The 18,833-nt window shown below is 39.6% G+C and overlaps 5 protein-coding genes and 1 non-coding gene across 6 annotated transcripts; 2 read left to right on the plus strand and 4 right to left on the minus strand.

Moving 5' to 3' along the window:
- Positions 1–933: 933 nt before the first annotated feature.
- Positions 934–3,379, plus strand: LOC17893012. The gene is made up of 2 exons (XM_006297459.2): positions 934–1,049; positions 1,328–3,379. The coding sequence occupies exon 2, from the start codon at positions 1,625–1,627 to the stop codon at positions 3,092–3,094; it is 1,470 nt and encodes a 489-aa protein (XP_006297521.1). The 5' UTR covers positions 934–1,049; positions 1,328–1,624; the 3' UTR covers positions 3,095–3,379.
- Positions 3,380–3,514: 135 nt separating this feature from the next.
- LOC17890695 (probable mediator of RNA polymerase II transcription subunit 37c) lies at positions 3,515–5,979 on the minus strand. Its single transcript, XM_006297111.2, has 2 exons — positions 5,658–5,979; positions 3,515–5,393 (listed from the first exon to the last, which is right to left on the minus strand). Exons 1-2 carry the CDS (start codon positions 5,869–5,871, stop codon positions 3,655–3,657), a joined length of 1,953 nt encoding a protein of 650 aa, XP_006297173.1. The 5' UTR covers positions 5,872–5,979; the 3' UTR covers positions 3,515–3,654.
- A 992-nt stretch (positions 5,980–6,971) lies between these two features.
- Positions 6,972–7,876, minus strand: LOC111831470 (dolichyl-diphosphooligosaccharide--protein glycosyltransferase subunit 4A). Its single transcript, XM_023785684.1, has 2 exons — positions 7,761–7,876; positions 6,972–7,229 (listed from the first exon to the last, which is right to left on the minus strand). The coding sequence occupies exon 2, from the start codon at positions 7,227–7,229 to the stop codon at positions 7,116–7,118; it is 114 nt and encodes a 37-aa protein (XP_023641452.1). The 5' UTR covers positions 7,761–7,876; the 3' UTR covers positions 6,972–7,115.
- Positions 7,428–7,500, minus strand: TRNAR-CCG. The gene has a single exon. It is a non-coding gene; the product is annotated as a tRNA-Arg (tRNA).
- A 186-nt stretch (positions 7,877–8,062) lies between the features above and the next one.
- LOC17893010 lies at positions 8,063–16,284 on the minus strand. Its single transcript, XM_006299269.2, has 17 exons — positions 15,883–16,284; positions 15,338–15,417; positions 14,540–14,590; positions 13,772–14,260; positions 13,414–13,671; positions 12,802–12,867; positions 12,288–12,467; positions 12,072–12,123; positions 11,697–11,981; positions 11,503–11,613; positions 11,127–11,324; positions 10,733–11,008; positions 9,992–10,609; positions 9,336–9,796; positions 9,182–9,242; positions 9,002–9,070; positions 8,063–8,881 (listed from the first exon to the last, which is right to left on the minus strand). Exons 1-17 carry the CDS (start codon positions 16,093–16,095, stop codon positions 8,807–8,809), a joined length of 3,543 nt encoding a protein of 1,180 aa, XP_006299331.1. The 5' UTR covers positions 16,096–16,284; the 3' UTR covers positions 8,063–8,806.
- Positions 16,285–17,066: 782 nt separating this feature from the next.
- Positions 17,067–18,780, plus strand: LOC17892897 (nudix hydrolase 16, mitochondrial). The gene is made up of 4 exons (XM_006298596.2): positions 17,067–17,474; positions 17,999–18,113; positions 18,190–18,273; positions 18,365–18,780. Exons 1-4 carry the CDS (start codon positions 17,404–17,406, stop codon positions 18,638–18,640), a joined length of 546 nt encoding a protein of 181 aa, XP_006298658.1. The 5' UTR covers positions 17,067–17,403; the 3' UTR covers positions 18,641–18,780.
- Positions 18,781–18,833: the final 53 nt, after the last annotated feature.

The raw sequence follows: 18,833 nt of genomic DNA on the forward strand, positions 1-18,833 counted from the left end.
GTTTTTTGTTGTTGCAAAGTTTATTGCTCAACCTTAATTACAAAAAAAAAAAAACAAATGTTATTTACATCATAATGAAAAGCTCATGTTTGCAATGTGGAAGGATGGCTTTGTATTACGAGTCTAGCGCTCCCTCTTCCTGCTTGAAACGGAGGCACTGTAGTTAGAACATATTTTGTAAAATGTCGCCACAACAGTACAAGATATAAGGATTCGCTTATGATGGATCAAGAAAAGCTACGACGACACTGATTTGATCATTATGTAAATGCAAACTCCGATCCTCTCTCTTATATTCGATCAATTATACAATGTTACTGTAGAGAGAGTCGGATTGATGTTTTTAGTTAGATTAGATGGGAGCATATATTTGCACAGCACTACTATAAAATCAAAGGTTGATATTGTTGTCTCTCTTTTATTTCTTTTTGGTTGCATTTGAAGGAATTTTTGCGTTTTTACCCCAGTAAATTTTAGATGCTTACAAAAAAAACTCAACTTTCAATCACCAAATACTTAAGCTAGGTGTTAGTTTCATACGAAAAAAAAAAACACAAAAGCTAGGTTGTTAGACTGTTAGTAGTTTCTCTTCTTTCTTTTTCTTTTTTTTGAGAAAGAAAAAAAAAGTAATTGAATAATATTGGTTCAAAAAAGAAGATTATCCAAGTAATAGTCAGTCATTAAAATTTGGAGTCAATGGTGATTAAGATATTTAACTTATTTATCCAAGCAAAAGAGTAAAGTAAGTGATTAACTTTGTTACTAAAGTAAACAACAACACTTGGAAATAAATATCAAACCCATGAGTGGACCGCATATTTTGACTAACGCAAACGGCAAAATCCCCGTAACTCCGTCAAAACATAAACGACGTTAACATATAACAAACGGCGTCCTCTGTCTTAAAATTACGACTCTTCTTCAAAGTCTCTCTCTCGCTTCTCTCCCAAAAAAAAAAAGGAAAAAAAAGATTTGGGATCATTTTGATAGAAGCGACTCTATTCCTCTCGCCGCCGATTCGCAACTCGTCTTCGAGCTTTCTCCATCGGGTTAGATTTGTCTCCTTCGTATTCTTCGATGATCGTATTGATTTGTATCTTAATTTTATCTCTTTTGGTGTTTGTAATTAAACGAAGAAAAATCACTGTTTGATCTTGTCGAATCTATCGAATTCAGATTTGTGGATTCGATTGTTGATGAGCTTGTTCCAGATCCTTGTTTCCTTCTGTTTTTTTTTTGTTTGTTCTTTAAGTGTTCCTGATTTGTTTTATGAGTTTCTAGTATCTGAAAACTCATGTTTGTTTCACCGTATTTGTTTGTTTTATAGGATTTGGATAAGGACTTGTTGAGATTGGGCTGAGCTTAAATCTGTTCTTTGCTCTCCCGATTAGTATTCAGGTGGGATTATAGCTCTCCATGTGTTGTTGTGACTCTTAGCTGGCCGTGTTTTCGAGCTTATAGGAAAAAAATTCATAACTTTGAGGTGGTAATCAGTGAGATCCTGTAAGATGAAGATATCCTTGAATTGCATCTATGGGTTTGTCGATTGATGTTCTAATTCTCTTGCTACCTAAGGGTTTTGATTCGGCCACCGGATCTGCTGAAGTTAAACTTGTTCAGAAATATGGGTGAGACTCTCATCACAACCCTGTCTATGGAGAACTATCACCCGTCGACACTTCTTTCCATGGATTCTGGTGCTTTTACTCACGAAGAATCTGAGAGGGAGACAAACCGATCCCTCATACTTACCGGGCCGCCTGATATCAATCTTCCTCTCTCATCTGAAGCAAGTCCATCTCTGCTTCTGTGGAACGAGCACTGTGATATCTTAGACGTTGGACTCGGCCCTCAGCTATATGAGCCTGAGGCTGTTGTTCATGTGCCTAAGGTTGCCAAGAAGTACAACAAACGTGTTGATAGTGCATGGGGTGCTTGGCTTTTCTTCAGTTTCTACTTCAAACCTGTTTTGGATGACAAGTCCAAAAGTAAGTTAACGAGGGACAGCAATGGCTTGTCCGGTTACGATAAATCTGATTTGCAGCTCGACTCCTTCTTGGTTCAGCATGATATGGAGAATATGTACATGTGGGTGTTCAAGGAAAAGCCTGAAAATGCCCTTGGCAAGATGCAGCTGCGCAGTTACATGAACGGACACTCACGCGAGGGTGAGCGTCCTTTCCCTTTTAGTGTGGACAAAGGTTTTGTCCGCTCTCATAGGATGCAGAGGAAACATTACCGTGGTCTCTCTAACCCACAGTGCCTCCATGGAATTGAAGTTGTTCATTCACCCAATCTTTCTGTACTCAACGAGGATGAAAAGAAGAAGTGGACAGAACTCACAGGCCGAGACGTGAACTTTGCTATTCCAGCTGAAGCTAGTGATTACGGTTCATGGAGGAATCTCCCAGCCACTGAATTTGAGGCTGAGCGTCCTCTTCCTATGGCTAAAGCTAACGGGCACACCCACCTGAAAAAACTGAACGGTACCTGCCTGAACCTGTCAACACATTCCCCAGACCATGCAGTTGATACAGTGGAAGTTCGACCAGCGTCTAGCAATAAGCGCAAAAGGGATTGTCTTGCTCTAGGGAACTGCGATGACTCGAGCTCAAGTGAGAAATCTCTGGACATGAAAATCCATGCAATGGAGCTGCCTTGGTCGAATGATTTCAGTGGGGTGATGAAGAATGTGTACGGTCCAGTCACAGCTGCGAAAACAATATATGAAGACGACAAAGGGTTCTTAATAGTTATGAGCCTGCCATTTGTTGATTCGGGAAGAGTGAAAGTGACATGGAGGAATACACCAACACATGGAATAGTGAAGATATCATGTGTAAGCACAGCATGTGAGCCATTCGTGAAGAGACATGATAGAACATTTAAGCTAACAGATCCGACACCAGAGCATTGCCCACTGGGGGAATTTGTCCGTGAAGTCTCTTTGCCGAACAGGATTCCAGATGACGCCAAGCTTGAAGCTTACCGGGATGAAACCGGAACAACACTAGAGGTTTTAGTGCCCAAACACCGAATGGGACCAGAAGAGCATGAGGTTCGCGTATGTCTCCGTCCGTTCGTGCTAGAGTGAGATTGTAGTGCATAAATTCTTAAAAAGGATTTTATTGGTTCATGTATCATTGGATTATTCATATTTAATCATATTTCCCCCCCATTTATTGCGTTCTGTTAACATATCGGTTCCGATTTATTCGTATACTTAAATTTGTGGCAAGCCATATGACGAGGCACCATTCAGTCTAATGATGGCTGAATGACTAAATTAGAATTGTACAATTGTACATGTCTTTGTAACTTAAGAACTTTTTCTATCTGGATATAATATTTATCATGGCAACTTTCCCACCTTCTTATACATACGACTCATCAGATTATGGGAATCCACCACAACGTTGCAACTTTCAGTTAAAATAGTGTAGAACAATATCTAAAACTTATGCTTCTGCTTTCATAAGTTCAAAATGAAAGGTCGAATTTTCATGATCGCAGCGAGAAAAAAAATTAAGCATAACCTTAAAAGATAAAACTGATCAGAAAGCAAGCAGGTTCAGAGAAACATAGCTACACAACAGGAGAACCAACTAGAAAATTAAAGACAAACAGAGTAAAACAAGAGAAGCTTAGAAAAGCTTAATCGACTTCTTCAATCTTGGGGCCAGCACCGCCGCTACCACCAGCTGGAGCGTCATCATCCATTCCTCCAGCACCACCCATGTCAGGCCCAGCACCTTGGTACATCCTAGCAATGATTGGGTTGCAAAGAGACTCGAGCTCCTTCATCTTATCCTCGAACTCATCTGCCTCCGCTAGCTGATTCCCATCCAACCATTCAATGGCTTGGTCAATCGCATCCTCAATCTTCTTCTTGTCATCTGCATCCAGCTTAGATGCGATCTTCTCGTCCTTGATCGTGTTCCTCATGTTGTATGCATAGTTCTCAAGAGCGTTCTTTGCATCAACCTTCTTCTTGTGTTCTTCATCCTCCGCCTTGTATTTCTCTGCTTCTTGTACCATCTTCTCGATCTCTTCCTTGGACAACCTTCCCTTGTCGTTCGTGATTGTGATCTTGTTCTTCTGGCCAGTCGTCTTGTCCTCGGCTGACACATTCAGGATACCATTGGCGTCGATGTCGAAACATACCGTAATTTGGGGAACACCTCGTGGAGCAGGTGGTATACCGCTGAGCTCGAACTTTCCCAAAAGGTTGTTGTCCTTTGTCCTTGCTCTCTCCCCTTCGTAGACCTGGATCAGTACACCCGGCTGGTTGTCTGAATAGGTAGAGAATATCTGCTCTTTCTTTGTCGGAATGGTTGTGTTCCTTGGAATCAGGACAGTCATAACTCCACCGGCGGTTTCCAGACCCAGGGACAGAGGAGTGACATCAAGAAGTAACAAGTCTTGGACCTTCTCGTTCCCTTCACCGCTCAGGATCGCAGCTTGGACAGCTGCTCCGTAAGCAACAGCCTCGTCCGGGTTAATGCTTTTACACAGCTCTTTCCCGTTGAAAAAGTCTTGCAAAAGCTGCTGCACCTTGGGAATTCTTGTGGAGCCACCAACAAGGACAACATCGTGGACGCTGTTCTTGTCCATCTTAGCATCTCTCAAACACTTCTCCACTGGTTCCATACACTTCCTGAACAAGTCCATGTTGAGCTCCTCGAATCTAGCACGGGTGATGGTTGTGTAGAAATCAATACCCTCGTAGAGAGAGTCGATTTCAATAGTCGTTTGAGCAGTCGAAGAGAGAGTCCTCTTGGCCCGCTCACAAGCTGTCCTAAGCCGCCTCAAAGCCCTCGGATTGCCAGTAATATCCTTCTTGTTCTTCCTCTTAAACTCCTGAACAAAATGGTTAACCATTCTGTTGTCAAAGTCCTCACCACCAAGATGCGTGTCACCAGCGGTGGCCTTCACTTCAAAGATACCTTCCTCAATCGTAAGCAAAGAAACATCAAAGGTACCACCTCCCAAATCAAAGATAAGAACATTCTTCTCGCCGACACTAGACGCCTTCTTGTCAAGACCATAAGCAATGGCAGCAGCAGTAGGCTCATTGATGATACGCATCACATTGAGACCAGAGATAACTCCAGCGTCCTTGGTCGCCTGACGCTGAGAATCGTTGAAATAAGCAGGCACGGTAACCACAGCGTTCTTAACGGAAGTGCCAAGGAAAGCTTCAGCAATCTCGCGCATCTTGGTGAGAACCATGGACGAGATCTCCTCCGCAGAGAACTGTTTCTCCTCTCCCTTGTAGTTGACCGTGATCATAGGCTTCTCAGCTGGACCGGACTTAACCGTGAAAGGCCAGTGCAGCATATCAGCTTGAACAGACGGATCGCTGTATCTTCTACCAATAAGACGTTTAGCATCTGCAAAACAAAAAAAGCACAACAAAGTCAATAATTCATCCTAACTCTAAAGGATTCTCCATAGATCAAACAAAAGTTCCAATAATCATGAATACAAAACCTTCTATATTTAGACTGAACTAAGGAGCTAGCTAAATCAAAATCACTATGTAACGATCTATTTAGCAATTATAAAGATCAATCACATGCAGCAAGCAAGCAGATATAATAAGTTGGAAAAAAATAAAAGCAGAGAGTAAGATCAAAAGCAGAGAGAAAGCTTACCGAAGACGGTGTTGGTAGGGTTCATGGCGACCTGATTCTTGGCGGCATCTCCGATGAGACGCTCGCTGTCAGTGAAAGCAACGTAGGAGGGAGTGGTACGGTTACCCTGATCGTTGGCGATGATTTCAACGCGGTCATGTTGCCAAACACCGACGCAAGAGTAGGTAGTACCGAGATCGATACCAATAGCTGGACCTTCTCCTTTACCCGCCATTAGAGATCAAAGATTTTGTTCACCGGAAAGAGTTAAAAAGAATTCGAAAACAATTCGTGTCTGTGAGCTTTTGAGAAATTGTTGTGAGTGTTCGTTCGTTCGTTTACGGTGTGAGGAACGAGGAGCTCAAGGAGGAGGTGTATATATATGAATGGGAGGATGGGTCGGTAAAGAGCTTTCGAGAATGTTCACGAGTGGTAATCTCAGCCGTTGGATCTTCTTTTTTGCGCCTTCCGTTTTATTGTTTCCTTTTCTTTTTTTGTTGGTCATTGCTTCTCGCTCCTTCGAGAGTCGTCTTTTCAAATATGTCAAAAAAAAGTCAGGTCACCCAGTTAACATTTTTGTTTTTGTTTTTCCACTTTTATTTTGGTATTTTGTTCTTTTTTTTTGAAACTTAATTAGTATTTCGCTCGAGTTAAATTTTAAATTAAATTGTACATATCAAATAAGAAGCAAAGATAAGTTCTAGTTACTTTCTGTTTTTACGTTTTTTTGGGGCGAAACATACTTGTTTGATTGTTTCCATTTATTTGAGTACAAAGTAAAAACAAAAATTCCAAGATTCCAAAGTATCAAGTATAAAACAAACATAGCAAGACATTCCTCAATAGCACAAAAAGATAAATTAAAATAGATCGACATGCGGTAGATTCTACATTAGCTTTGTGAGACAAAACAAAGGACTTGAAATACATTTATAGTTGTCAGGTAAAAATGACACAACATTCTTTAGAAAAAATTACTAGACTTGGTGTTAGGCTCTTAGCAATAAAATTATAAAATATGAAATTAACAAGTTTGATCTTGTGACATATATTTGTGGTTGTTGGAACGAGATATGTAGATTACAATTCGGGTTGATACATTTGTTGTAAACAGTAGTAAAATGTACATTGGGATCAGAACCGCGCAGCTTAGTTTTGGTCGATTGTGCTAAGAGCATGATCTGAGACAACCTAAACCATTGTATTTACCTGCACTTTCTCGGTTTTACTGTGCAAAGAGCATCGCTCGGAGTTTGGTGTTTAGCATTTCATCAGACATGCGAACAATATAATAATAATAATATGGGAGAAAAATGAAATGCAGATAAAGAAGAATATAGTGGAGAATGAAAATGGATTAGGAACATCTTAACAACATTTTCATCTCAACAAGACTGTTATGATTTCTCTTTATCAGTTTGAAATAGATACTATAAACTAAAAAGAGCCCTTACACCATTCTAAAATCCATCACTCAGCTCAGGTGGCTTCGTACTTTGGATCAGCAGTTACGTAGTGATAAGCAATTACCAATGCGAAGATGAATATGCCAAGAAAATTGGCAATAAACCCCAAGTCTTGATCATCGATCATCTGCACCCAACCACACAAACATTAAATATTGAGCAACGATTCTTATCCCATCAACAAACAACATACAAATTTTAACAACTCCTATATTTCTGTAACAGTAGTGAGGAACACTGTTCTTGTATGTAATCAACATCCAAGAGAGAAAGAGGATGTGGTAATTGCATTGCAAATTATAAAAATAAAGAGACCAAAAGAGGATGATCCCAGTGGGAATCGAACCCACGACCTTTAGATTCGGAGTCTAACGCGATATCCACTCCGCTATGGGATCACATTCGAGATAAAGCTGAGAATCCAAGCATCTAAAACTTAGAACGTGACACAATCCGACAAGATAATTTGGCACTTCCCGTCGACAGAGACGGGATTTCAAAAAGGACCATCGCACAGATGGCCGCCACACACAGAAACAACTCTAAAACACAACACAACTAAAGGCGGAGACTGACCAGATCAAAACTCAAAACACACTTGTTTGATCAGATCTCTCAAGAAGAGATGCATAGAATTTTGAAGCCGAGAGAGGTTTACCGTTTTTATCAGGACGGAATCGGTGGGAAAGGTAGGACCGAGATCTCCACAGACCAAATGCGATTTTACAGAACAGAAGCAAAGTATTTGGATCTCAGGGTTTCGATGTCTGAGAGGGGTTTTTATTTAAAGCCTGTCCCAATAATTAATTACTTTTTAACGAACGTGGTTTATTTGTGGATCAATTATTTTGTTGATCAAATTGGTAATTTACGAATTTGTATTTTTTTTCTTGTCTTGATTTTTTGTTAATCGTCTTCCTAAGTAAGTCTTTGTCGTCTTCTCAGATCAAAAGCCAAAAATGTCAAGAAACTGGATTTTTTTTTTTTTTTTAGATTACAAAAGCACCGGTTAGGCTCACACTTTTCACATAACCACTTTTAAAGGCAAAACATTCGACACCCAAATCCTCTATCTCTAGTTCTCTACACAACACAACCCCTAATTAGTTTTGTTCCCGACTGTACAAAAGCACAGCTCCAAGAAAATTAAAATTTCTGGAGCTGCAGCCTCTGTTCATGATTTGTTTTACACACAGAGCACAAGATTAAAAAAAAAAAAAAAAAACTTTGGTTTGCTATCCCAAAAAATGACAATGCCTGCAATTATCAGAACCTCACTGTCTGTAAGTTCCTTAAAATCGCGCCATTCCCGCAGAAAAAGGAGAAGGCGGATGAGTTATATCACATTTCTCTTGACCTGTTGCAGCCAACTCTTTACCATCAACACCTTTCTTCAAAGCCTTCAGATCTCTACCAAAACTTGGGAAAGATTAGATACCAGACAGTGCAAGATAACCTACGTGATGCCAGATAAAATCTGTCACACATGGAAACATATCTGAATCACTTGCAGATTCCCCTGCTACTTTGACCGACGAGTCAAGTATCTACTAATTGTCCTTACTTTCAGTACTTTCTCTTCTTCTTTCACCGCAGGAAGTGGATAATTAGGGTGGTTCTAAAGTAACTCACTTTGATTTTCTGAAACCGAGGAACTTTCAGAAGCCATATATAAGAAACTGAAGACTAATGAGAGCTGCAAGTTCAAAGCTCGTTTGATAACTGAAGTATACCACACATCTGCAGGTATGGATTCTCCAGCAGTTTCTCATTATTGCTCTGCACAAACAAGAATACTTCAGTGCGGCTTATTATCATTTATGGCACAAAACAAAGGACAGGCTCATTGATAGTTGGGGCTCTATGACTCTACACACTGAATTATTACGAGAGGATCACCTGCTGAGCCTTAAAGACAAGCTTCTGAAGCATGTTTTGGTATTTCTCTGGTTCCTCCGTCATCATCCTCTGTAAAATCCAAATTTTAACCAGTGAGCCAAAAATAGAACTGGAAACGTCTCTTTCTTATAATGTATGTCTTTCCAAAATCAAAATGGTGAATGTGAGAAATCCTCTTGCCTTCAGAAGAAATGCGGAAGAGTAATAAGCCACCCTTGAGTCAGTATCATCCAGGAGTTCCCTGCACAGAAAAACAAAAGTTTGAAAATGCCATGAAACATGTTCCAGAGATAATTCATTTGGGGTTTGAAGTATGGAATAGTCAATCAATTACCTAAAGAACTCCTCTCCACCAACTTCTTGAAAAGCAATTGTATCAGCGGTGCATTTACCAATCAAAAGTAATAGCAGGGTGGCTCGGATATCAGAGGTTGCCCCTGGAATATTTCCTCTTCCTTTGCTTCCAACGGCGACACCAAGTGCAATGTTGTCAGTTGCTGCCCCTGCTAGTTGAATCAATGGCCAATAAAACAAAGCCGCTGGCACACGTGCAACCAGTTGCATAGGAACAATTGCCTGTCCACGAAGAAGCATCGCTGCCATTGAAGCCGTCTCGCACGTTGAGACAGAGACATTGTTGTACCGAGGCCTGGTGTCAGCTTCATCCATACTTTCTTTATAGCTGTTACGATGAGAAGTTTCAAATTTGCTATTTCTGTCAGCAGAACTGGGAGCTGCATCATCGTCAGTAGACAAAACTTTCAAGCACAATTGCGAGAAAAGAATGTCACACATCTGCTTGGAAACAACAGAGAGAAGACACAAAGTGAATTAATCTTCATCTGGGTGAAAATTCAAATTAGAGAAATATACAGAGTTATTTTCTTTGCCAGTTATTTGAAATATAGAACAGCATTTACTAAAAATATCAGCAATTCAGTGGCTTTTAGTAGGAAATTGAACAAACAAAAGGATTTTAAGTAGATGTACCTTTAAGATATTAATACGGTCAGTTTCATTTATTTGTGCCATCAAAGACAAAGCACTGCTCATTATGTCTATAACAGCATTTGCTTTCTCTAGGCGTTTGTCTTTATGATCCTGAGTAGCAACTCCACCAGTTGTTCGTTGAGTCTCATTCTCATCTAGTAAAAACTTGGAGCGCATAAGAAGCCTCTCCAGAATAAATAGGAAACCCCATCTGATAACACTGTTCCTTGACTTCAAGAGTCCACATAGAAGATGAATGGAAACAGGTACATCGGAAGTATCCAGAGAGTCTGAGGTACCACAATGGGCAATCTTTTGTTGCAGATCTTTTATGCTTAGCCATATACTTCCACCACTCTCTTCACTAATTTCCGCAATCAGAAGATCTCCCAACCAGATATATCCATTTTGACGGTATGTGGTCCTTTCTGAATGAAGAAGAGAGTGCAAAGTAGCCCAAGCTAGATTCACTGACACACTTAAATCATTTCTTAAATCTTGAATGCTTTCCAAGAATTTCGAAGATTTGGTAATCTGTTTGAGATGCAGGAACTCTTTGTCCAAGTGAGTAAATGAACCTATTATTGTGTCAAACTTTTCTGTTATATTTGCCAAAAGCTGCAAGAATGAAAAATTAAGAGAGTTAGAAAAGAGCTTTGACTGGCAAACAATTTAATACAAGACTTTTTGCTAGATCCTCAGAAGACCATTTGCAACACATTCTAACAAGAACAAACCTACCTGGTTTAATCGTTCACTGTTGCTGAACCCAGACAATGCTGCAGCAATTGATCTTCGGAGGATTTCCCCTATGCCTTCAACACCAAGCTTGACAGAAATGTAGAAAGCTTCAGGTGCATCAGCTAGAGCAAGCCGAACAGCCAAAGGTTGAATCTCATCGTCAGTGTACTCAGAAAGACCAGCCACTGAACATGCCTCATTAATTTGATGCAGAACATAGTCAAATAAAACCGAGTAGAGATTTCTTCTTTCTTCTCTAGTGGTTGCCAAAGAGTACTGTACCAATAAAATGAATCCTTTAATTACACTAGAAAATTATTGGGACTTAAAGTGCTTATTTGGATAGATTTTCAAAAAAGATCATTCAGTCTAACAGGTTATATTTTTGCAGTACCTCAAAGAAAATGTACTCCACACCACCAATCAGATCGACCTGGTCTATAAGAAAATTCGAGGCACTTGAATTTGCTATGGTAGAGCCCTCTGGTTCTGGAGATCGATAAAACATATTCGTCATAATACAAATAAGCTTGGAATGAACAACCTCTGACCAAGAATTCCTTTTGCTAGTTCCCAGAAGAGCTTTGATAACCTGATTTACGAAAAGTGACTGGCTCATCAGCAAGTACAAGTTAGACGAGAACCAATTCAATGGTAGCATGCAGCAGGACAAAGGACGGATCCAAATGAAAGTAGGAAGTGGATGAAAGAAGGAATAATCCACATAGCAGAGGGCAAAGATAATAGTCAGCCTCATAAGACTAACATACCCTTATGTCAAGACCATTTAGCTGGTTTCTCCGTATTTTGCCTCTATCACAGATAAAATAGAGCAAGCAGCTGAGGGCAGAAGCCCAAACGGATTCTTCCTTTTCCTCAACCTGCAAAAAGAATTTTGAAGGTAAAGATCCAAAACAAGTCTAGTTTAGACGTCAAGCAAAGAAGCAAGAAGAGAGTAAGACACCTGAACTAGGAGAAGAAGTATTTCAAATAAGATTTTCAATATCCAAGACTCAAAGTTCTCAATAGCTGAAGAAGTGCTTGACATCTTCGGCAGGTCTTTCGTTCTTGTCCCTTGCAGTAATAGCCTATTTTCATTGTCCATATATGTTTCTTGGGCGTATTCTTCTTCAATGGTTGTCGCGCTATCACTTACCATTGGCTCTAACAATTGTGCATGAACTCCTAAATTAAGAATTAAATCAAAGACACGAATCCTACAAGCTGCTTTTGTGGAACATAACATTTCCTGAAATAAATTTGCATGCATGGCTGGAAAAGTTAGTAAGCTGTTTAAAATAAATATCACGATAATATATATGAGTGTCAAAGGACACACCTCGAGCATGGACAGAGTAAGAGGAGCAGCAATTCTAGCGTCCAATACATACCTACAAAAACAGGTTTTGCAAAATGGTTGTACAATAAGCTTATCAACAGTAATAAAAGGAAGGAAAGGATGATTATAATAAGTCTTATTGATACAACATGGTCAGGTTGGCAGCAGATTAACATGCTACATAAAATCAGATAACATATTATTAAAAAAGCTTACATGTCGATAACAAGCTTAATTAGGACGCTCACAGCCACATCCATCGACGGCTTTCCAGTCTTGCTTGTTAATTGGGGTGATACAGTCATCTGATTTGAAGGGGTGGATGATGCCTCAGAACAAACAGCGGCAATCACCTCACCTACCTCGGCTGTATTTAGGCGCAGCGGTTGTTGTTCACTGAAAACATCATGCAGGGAACGAGAGTGATTTGTGTGATAAAGGTGAAGGCTGTAATTTTCCATAAAGAAGATCCAGTGCATAGAATTCCTTATCATTCGCAACAGATACAGTTATTTACACAAACAAGGTGATTACACATCCACATACTCTATAGTGGAAGAGTCACTCTGAAACCACTCATAAGTCACAGTTAAATAAGATATATGGATTGTGAAGAGTTTAGAAGGCGATTGTTACGTGCTACTAAGCAAAAACTTATCAACATTAAAGCGATTAGGATAGACGCAGCCCAAAAAAACTGAGTAACATGATATAAATAAAGAAAAAATACCTGTAATGACGATACTGAAAAAGCGGTCTGGCACGTGGACGAAATGTGTTTACAGTGGAATCATCCCTGAGTATGCAAATCATCAATCTAAGATCTCACATTAACTTTCAAAATATCGTTTATTCTTGAATATAAGAATTTTCGCAAAACACCATTCTCTTATTTACAATCATTTAAAAATGCAGTCCCTGTATCTATTTTAAATAGCACCATTATGTGAAACTTACTAAAAAATCCAGAAACTACATTCTTCAAATGGTATAAATCTCTAACAAGACAGACAAGGGATCATAAACCTTTTTGTCATCAAAATGGAGTTTTTGTTATCAATAGAATGCTAGTTTTTTATGCTATATTCATCAACTCAGTCAGTGCCATTTTAGAAATGCCCTTATTAAGAAAATGGAATCCATATTTTGTGTCTACTGCGTTATCACAATTAACAGATGGCATATGGTCTAGAGGAAGAATTATAACACTTATCATCTAGGAGTCCAGTTTCTTGGCAGCTAGAAAAGAGCCATGAGAAAGCTTGTAACAGATACAAAGGCAAGTAAAATCCTAAGCCATCACTCTGCAAATTACTTCAGAAAACCACGGTAAAATACATACCAGATCTGCTGAGGGCCAGCTCTAGTGCGTTTGGAAGCTGTTATTGCTCTTAAGTGGGAGCGAGCTGAGGCTGAGTTTGTTATCATCGTGACTGAAGCTGGCTGCAGCAGTTGTTCTAAGTAAGGCATCTCTGCGGTACCAAAATATTTCCAGTGCTGGCCTTTCATTTTAGCTTCCATATCTCCTACAAGCAGGCCGGCAGCACCAACTTCCAGAAGATTACAATTGTTCATGTCTTGGAGATTAACGGGACGTTCGCTAACCATACAGAGAAAAATGTGCACCGATAGTCAAGTGCTATAATAGAAGTAAAGACGTGTTTGAACATTTGTAAGAACCGAAATCATGTACAATGTACCTTTCAGAAGAAGCTGATGATAACTGGAGCTCCCCAACCCAACGCCAGTTCAGCAAGTCTGATGATATGTATTCAATGTCTTCCATAGCATTAATTTCTTGGATATTTGACAAATTTGAAACAGACAGATTTGCAGCATCTTTTTTCTGTGGAGATTCTGCGGCATTTGCAGGACTTAATTGGGAATTGAATGATTTGCTCAACAAAGAGGATAGAGATGGCAATAACTGCCTTGACGCAAGAGTAGCTCCTGCAAATGCTGCAGGTTGAAAGGATCGCCTTGGGATATGTAAAGCCACAAGGGAACGCACATAATGCAATGACTTCACCAGAGCTGCAGAAGCAAAACTGGACACTGGTAAAGGAGAATCCCCTGCTGGTGCTGATAAAACAGGCAATGATTTCTGCTTCAAGCTAGCATCGCACTCAGCAATCAGATTCACACAAAATTTATCGACCTGCAGTAGTGTCTCTTCACCAGGCTTATATCTGTAGTGTAGTAACACCTAGGGATCATTATTATGTAAAATATAATCCATAGAAAACATTGGAAGAACTATATACATATTACAGACAAACCTCAAAATATAGCAACATAAATGCACACTTAATCTCTAGGTTAATTGTCCCGTTTCAGATACATTGAAACCAAATAATTATGGTTTTATTGAGAAGGACGAGCTTAGGGACATTGACAAGTGAAGAGATACTCGTTCAAGTAAGCAAATGAATATTATCAAGTTTCATCGTTCAACTAGAAATATTTACCTTAAGAGATACCGTTTCAATAGTGCCACACACCTCGTAACCACAGCTGGACTGCAAAAATTTGATTGAACATTAGCAACAACTAAAATTTTTAGCTAAAACCATGCTAATTCAGTATATTTTCAGAATATAGCAATCTGCATCCTAGCTAAGTCAGATTCCATGCAACAATAGGTCCACCTAGCAATAAGTCCTCAAGTGCTTAATTTGTCAACTTGGGCTAATGATATATCTATGCAGGGACTTTTCCGATTTTTCTCACTTACTTCTAAGAGTTCTTCCGCTCACAATTCTATCTACGAGATCTGTTCAGATTACCATTTATTCTACAAACACCTTTAAGTAATCTCCATAGATAAATCAACAAGGGACTTACAAAACTAAATTTTGTGATCATATAGAATTATAGAAAGCTAGAACTATCATACTTCATTTTCCTTTGAAATCAAACTACTATGACTATATCCGCATACAAATATATATATTTGCCTTTATGTCATCCCATATTCTGGTCAAAACTCCCACTTCTGCAATTAAAGCCCCAGTTTCCGCATCATGAGGGATCAAAGTAATGAGCTCATTTCCTTCACCTCAAAATTTTCAATGAGTTCAGGCTTCCAGATTTGAAGACATTTATATCACTGAATTCTGAAGGTCAATCCTTATACTACAATTCACTATCCGACTTGCGAGTATTACCAAATTACTGAACATACATATCGCTAATCCAAACTATGATTCAAAAGAGTCAAAGTTTCAATGGGATGATGAAAAACATATGAAGTATAAATTAATCACCTGCGATCTCTCTCTGCTACAGTATGCTCTAACAGCATGTTGTAGGCTAGGTCAGTCGTGGCAGAGGCTGATAGATAATCCTGTAATCACCAAGTAATTGTGTGAGGTCATGTAAAGATGCAGGTCAAATATTTCCAATCAACTATCAAAGTGTTATCAAGCTAAGAAAATGGATAATGCAAAAAAGGCTTCTCTACCTAAATCCTCATCTATATTAGGCCTCAAATGCAATGGCTACTGGAACAAGAAGAGTAATGTGTAGTATATAAAATATGACTGAGTACGGCGCCAACACTACTCAAAGTAAGCGCAAATGTAGACACTGCTATCTTCTTAACATCCCTTTACCCCGCACAGAACTCATATATCAATGCAAAACAAGAAAAAAGCCCTAGATACTCAATTCCTCTCTTCACACAATCAAAGAACAGGATTCAAATTACCTCTTAACTAAACTCAAAAATGGAAAATACCAAGAGGAGAGTTAATCCCATTTCACAATAAGAAAAAATAAAGCAAGCATAGCGTAGGTGGGAGGTACACACCCGGAGATTCCTGAGAGCTTCAGACGGAGCCATGGAAGGGATAACGCCATGGTGAGAATTAGCCGGAGGAGGGGAGGATGAGAGGCAGTCGGCCACGGCCCGGCGCAGCGGTTCAGGCGGCTTTTTGGAGGAAGAAGATCTAAGGCGCGAGGCAGAGCCGGCAACGCCCAGCTGCAGCAAGCGGGAGCTTCCGGGGCTAAAAGTGGAAGACATGAATCAAATCTCGCCGGAGTAGCGCCACTCTTGCTGCGAGGAGTGAAGACTTTTTTGTTTGTTTTCGATTTGGTTCTGTTGCTGGCTAACGTCGTGTTCTTCACAATCACAGAGATGAGCTGTCAAAGCTTTCTCCGTTTTGAATCCATGGTGGAATCTAATGACGGAGACATGGTTTTTGCAATCTGGTCCCCCTTGTTCTAATAATTCCTAGATTCAGCAGCATATCTTTATTTAATGCTATAGTGGTCCGAAAATCCCGATGAGATCTACGTTTTAACATGTGGGGAAGTATTAATGATGGCTTCGGCACTGTGTGGTGTCCAATCCAACGAAGAAGAAAACATTTTGGCATTATGATATTTTACAATTGGATTTGAGAACGAAAAAAAACCAGTCAAATTCATACAATATAACCTTGCTTTGGGGTTACAATTCTCGAACATAAATTGCAAATTCAAACATGTGCTATTGTAATAACTAATGAGAGTGTAACTGGTCATGAATACACTATCTAATGAACTCCAGATAAAATAGAAACTATCAAATCTCGTGGTTTCACTAGCAACTTGCAAGTGTTAGTTAACACGTTAGCGGTTGATGACAGGTTAATGATGCCATGTTAACCTAAAGAATAATAACATATGGTTAACGACTTAGCCTATAGAATAGTAAGTACACCGCATATCTCATATACAAAAAGAACTTTGGAGATTGGTTGTGAAGCTCACCTCAATTGCTCGAAACTCGTAAAGATTGAAATGCCTAATTGCAGGTTTGAATCGCATCTTGATAAGCTCGCGAATCAATATAAAAGAAAGAGGGCCCATAAACCGAAGAATGGGCCCAATAAGTAGTCCCATAACCCACGTGAGTTGCTGACTGTGACGATCCGCTCTTCGCGCTCACGGTTTGCTCCTTCCTCAATGGCCCGAATCATACATATTTTTCATTTTCATTTTCATAAAACAAAACAAATCTGTCTGTTCATTATTGTTGACTGACCTAGACCCAACCTAAAAAGAAAATATATACAAATCTGTGTATCTCTTTGTTGTCTTTGATCCTTAATAGCGAGAGACTCACCTCGAACCCTAGATCTAACACCAGCCGTCAGATCAAATCGATTGGGCAATCTCTTCTAGACCGTTGGAATCTTAGGAGGCAGCAATGGTAGAGGTAGAATCGTATTTGTGGGTATCCAGAAGAGTCGTAAGGATTCTCTCCAAGTTTGGTGTCTTTTCATCTTGATGGCCAACAATTCCAATTTCCTCTAGACAGCTACTTTTTTTTCCTTTATTTTCTGTCATGTGTGATTTGGTCGCGCGTACGGGTCGACTCCAGCAGCGTTACGAGGATGGCTCTCGTCTCGTAGCCGGGTACCGTTTTTTGTTCCTAGTTTCTTTCTCTTCCTGTTTGCGTTTGTATCGTCTCTCTAGAGCTGGAGCTCGTGCTTTGCTATGTATAATGTGATTCTTTCTCGTTTATTACATACTATACGGTTGGTGTTTGAAGATTTTGGTGGCGAAATGAGTTTCATATGTTGGAGATTTGTTTTCGTGATTGCTTGAGTTTTAAAAAAAAAAAAAATCTGTGAGGGACTGGTTTATATTCTAGAATTGTAAAACAAGATTTACGTCACCTTGTATCCTGGTTTGAATCTCTGTTGAAGATTCTTTGTCTCAGAATCAAGCTTTGATTTTAACGAGAAGAGTCCTGGCTGAGCATTATCAAGAGGATTCTTGTAGTGTAATTGACATGCACTTGTAATAGTCATTTTTTTGGTTAATGAAATGCTGCAACAAAGTATGACTTTAGCCTTGATAGTTGTCTTTGGTTTTTGTTTGCGGAGATGATTATGGACCTTGCTTAACAAGTTCAATGTTGGTGGCGTTTTTTATAGGTGTATTCCGTTTAGGTACATTAACTCTGAAGAAGATGGTAATTCTGATACTGGGAAAGTGATTCAAGTGTTGATGATCAGCTCATCTAGTGGACCGGGACTTTTGTTCCCCAAGGTACAATTTAAATGCCGTTTCTTTTGTTGCTTCCCATTTGTTTAGAAACGAAGTAACATATTTAGGGTTCATATAGGGAGGATGGGAAAATGATGAAACAGTCAGGGAGGCTGCAGTGAGGGAAGCTGTAGAAGAAGCAGGAGTCCGTGGGGATCTTATGGTAAAATCATTCCGCAAACTTTGTAGTTGTAGCTCTTTTGTTTTTGTTTAGGCGGCTGGTGCTGAATGCCCAAAACTTTGGAACATTGCAGGATTTTTTAGGAAATTATGAGTTCAAGAGCAAAACGCACCAAGATGAGTTTAGCCCAGAAGGCTTATGTAAAGCGGCTATGTACGCTTTGCGTGTGAAGGAAGAGCTAGAGATGTGGCCTGAACAGAAGACGAGAACACGGACTTGGCTGACAATTGAAGAAGCGGTAGAGAGTTGCAGGCACGCATGGATGAAGGACGCGTTGGTGGAAGGTTTCTGTAAATGGCATAAGGAGAAGATGGAAAAAGGAGAGATAACAGATGAAGATTTGAAGTAAGTGTGCATAATTCTGAGGTGTTGGTTCCATTCCTTTCGATTTTGTTTTTACCCTTTTTGAAGTCATATGCATGAAGAATCTGTGACTGCGAAACATAAGAGTTTCAAAGTTTGAAAGTTGAATTATTTCCCTGTTTCACAGCTGTCTTCATCATTTTGCAATAATTCTGATAAAGAAAAAGACAGCTCTTGGA

This window comes from Capsella rubella, unplaced genomic scaffold, assembly GCF_000375325.1.
Source record: "Capsella rubella cultivar Monte Gargano unplaced genomic scaffold, Caprub1_0 scaffold_3, whole genome shotgun sequence".
NCBI lineage: Eukaryota > Viridiplantae > Streptophyta > Magnoliopsida > Brassicales > Brassicaceae > Capsella > Capsella rubella.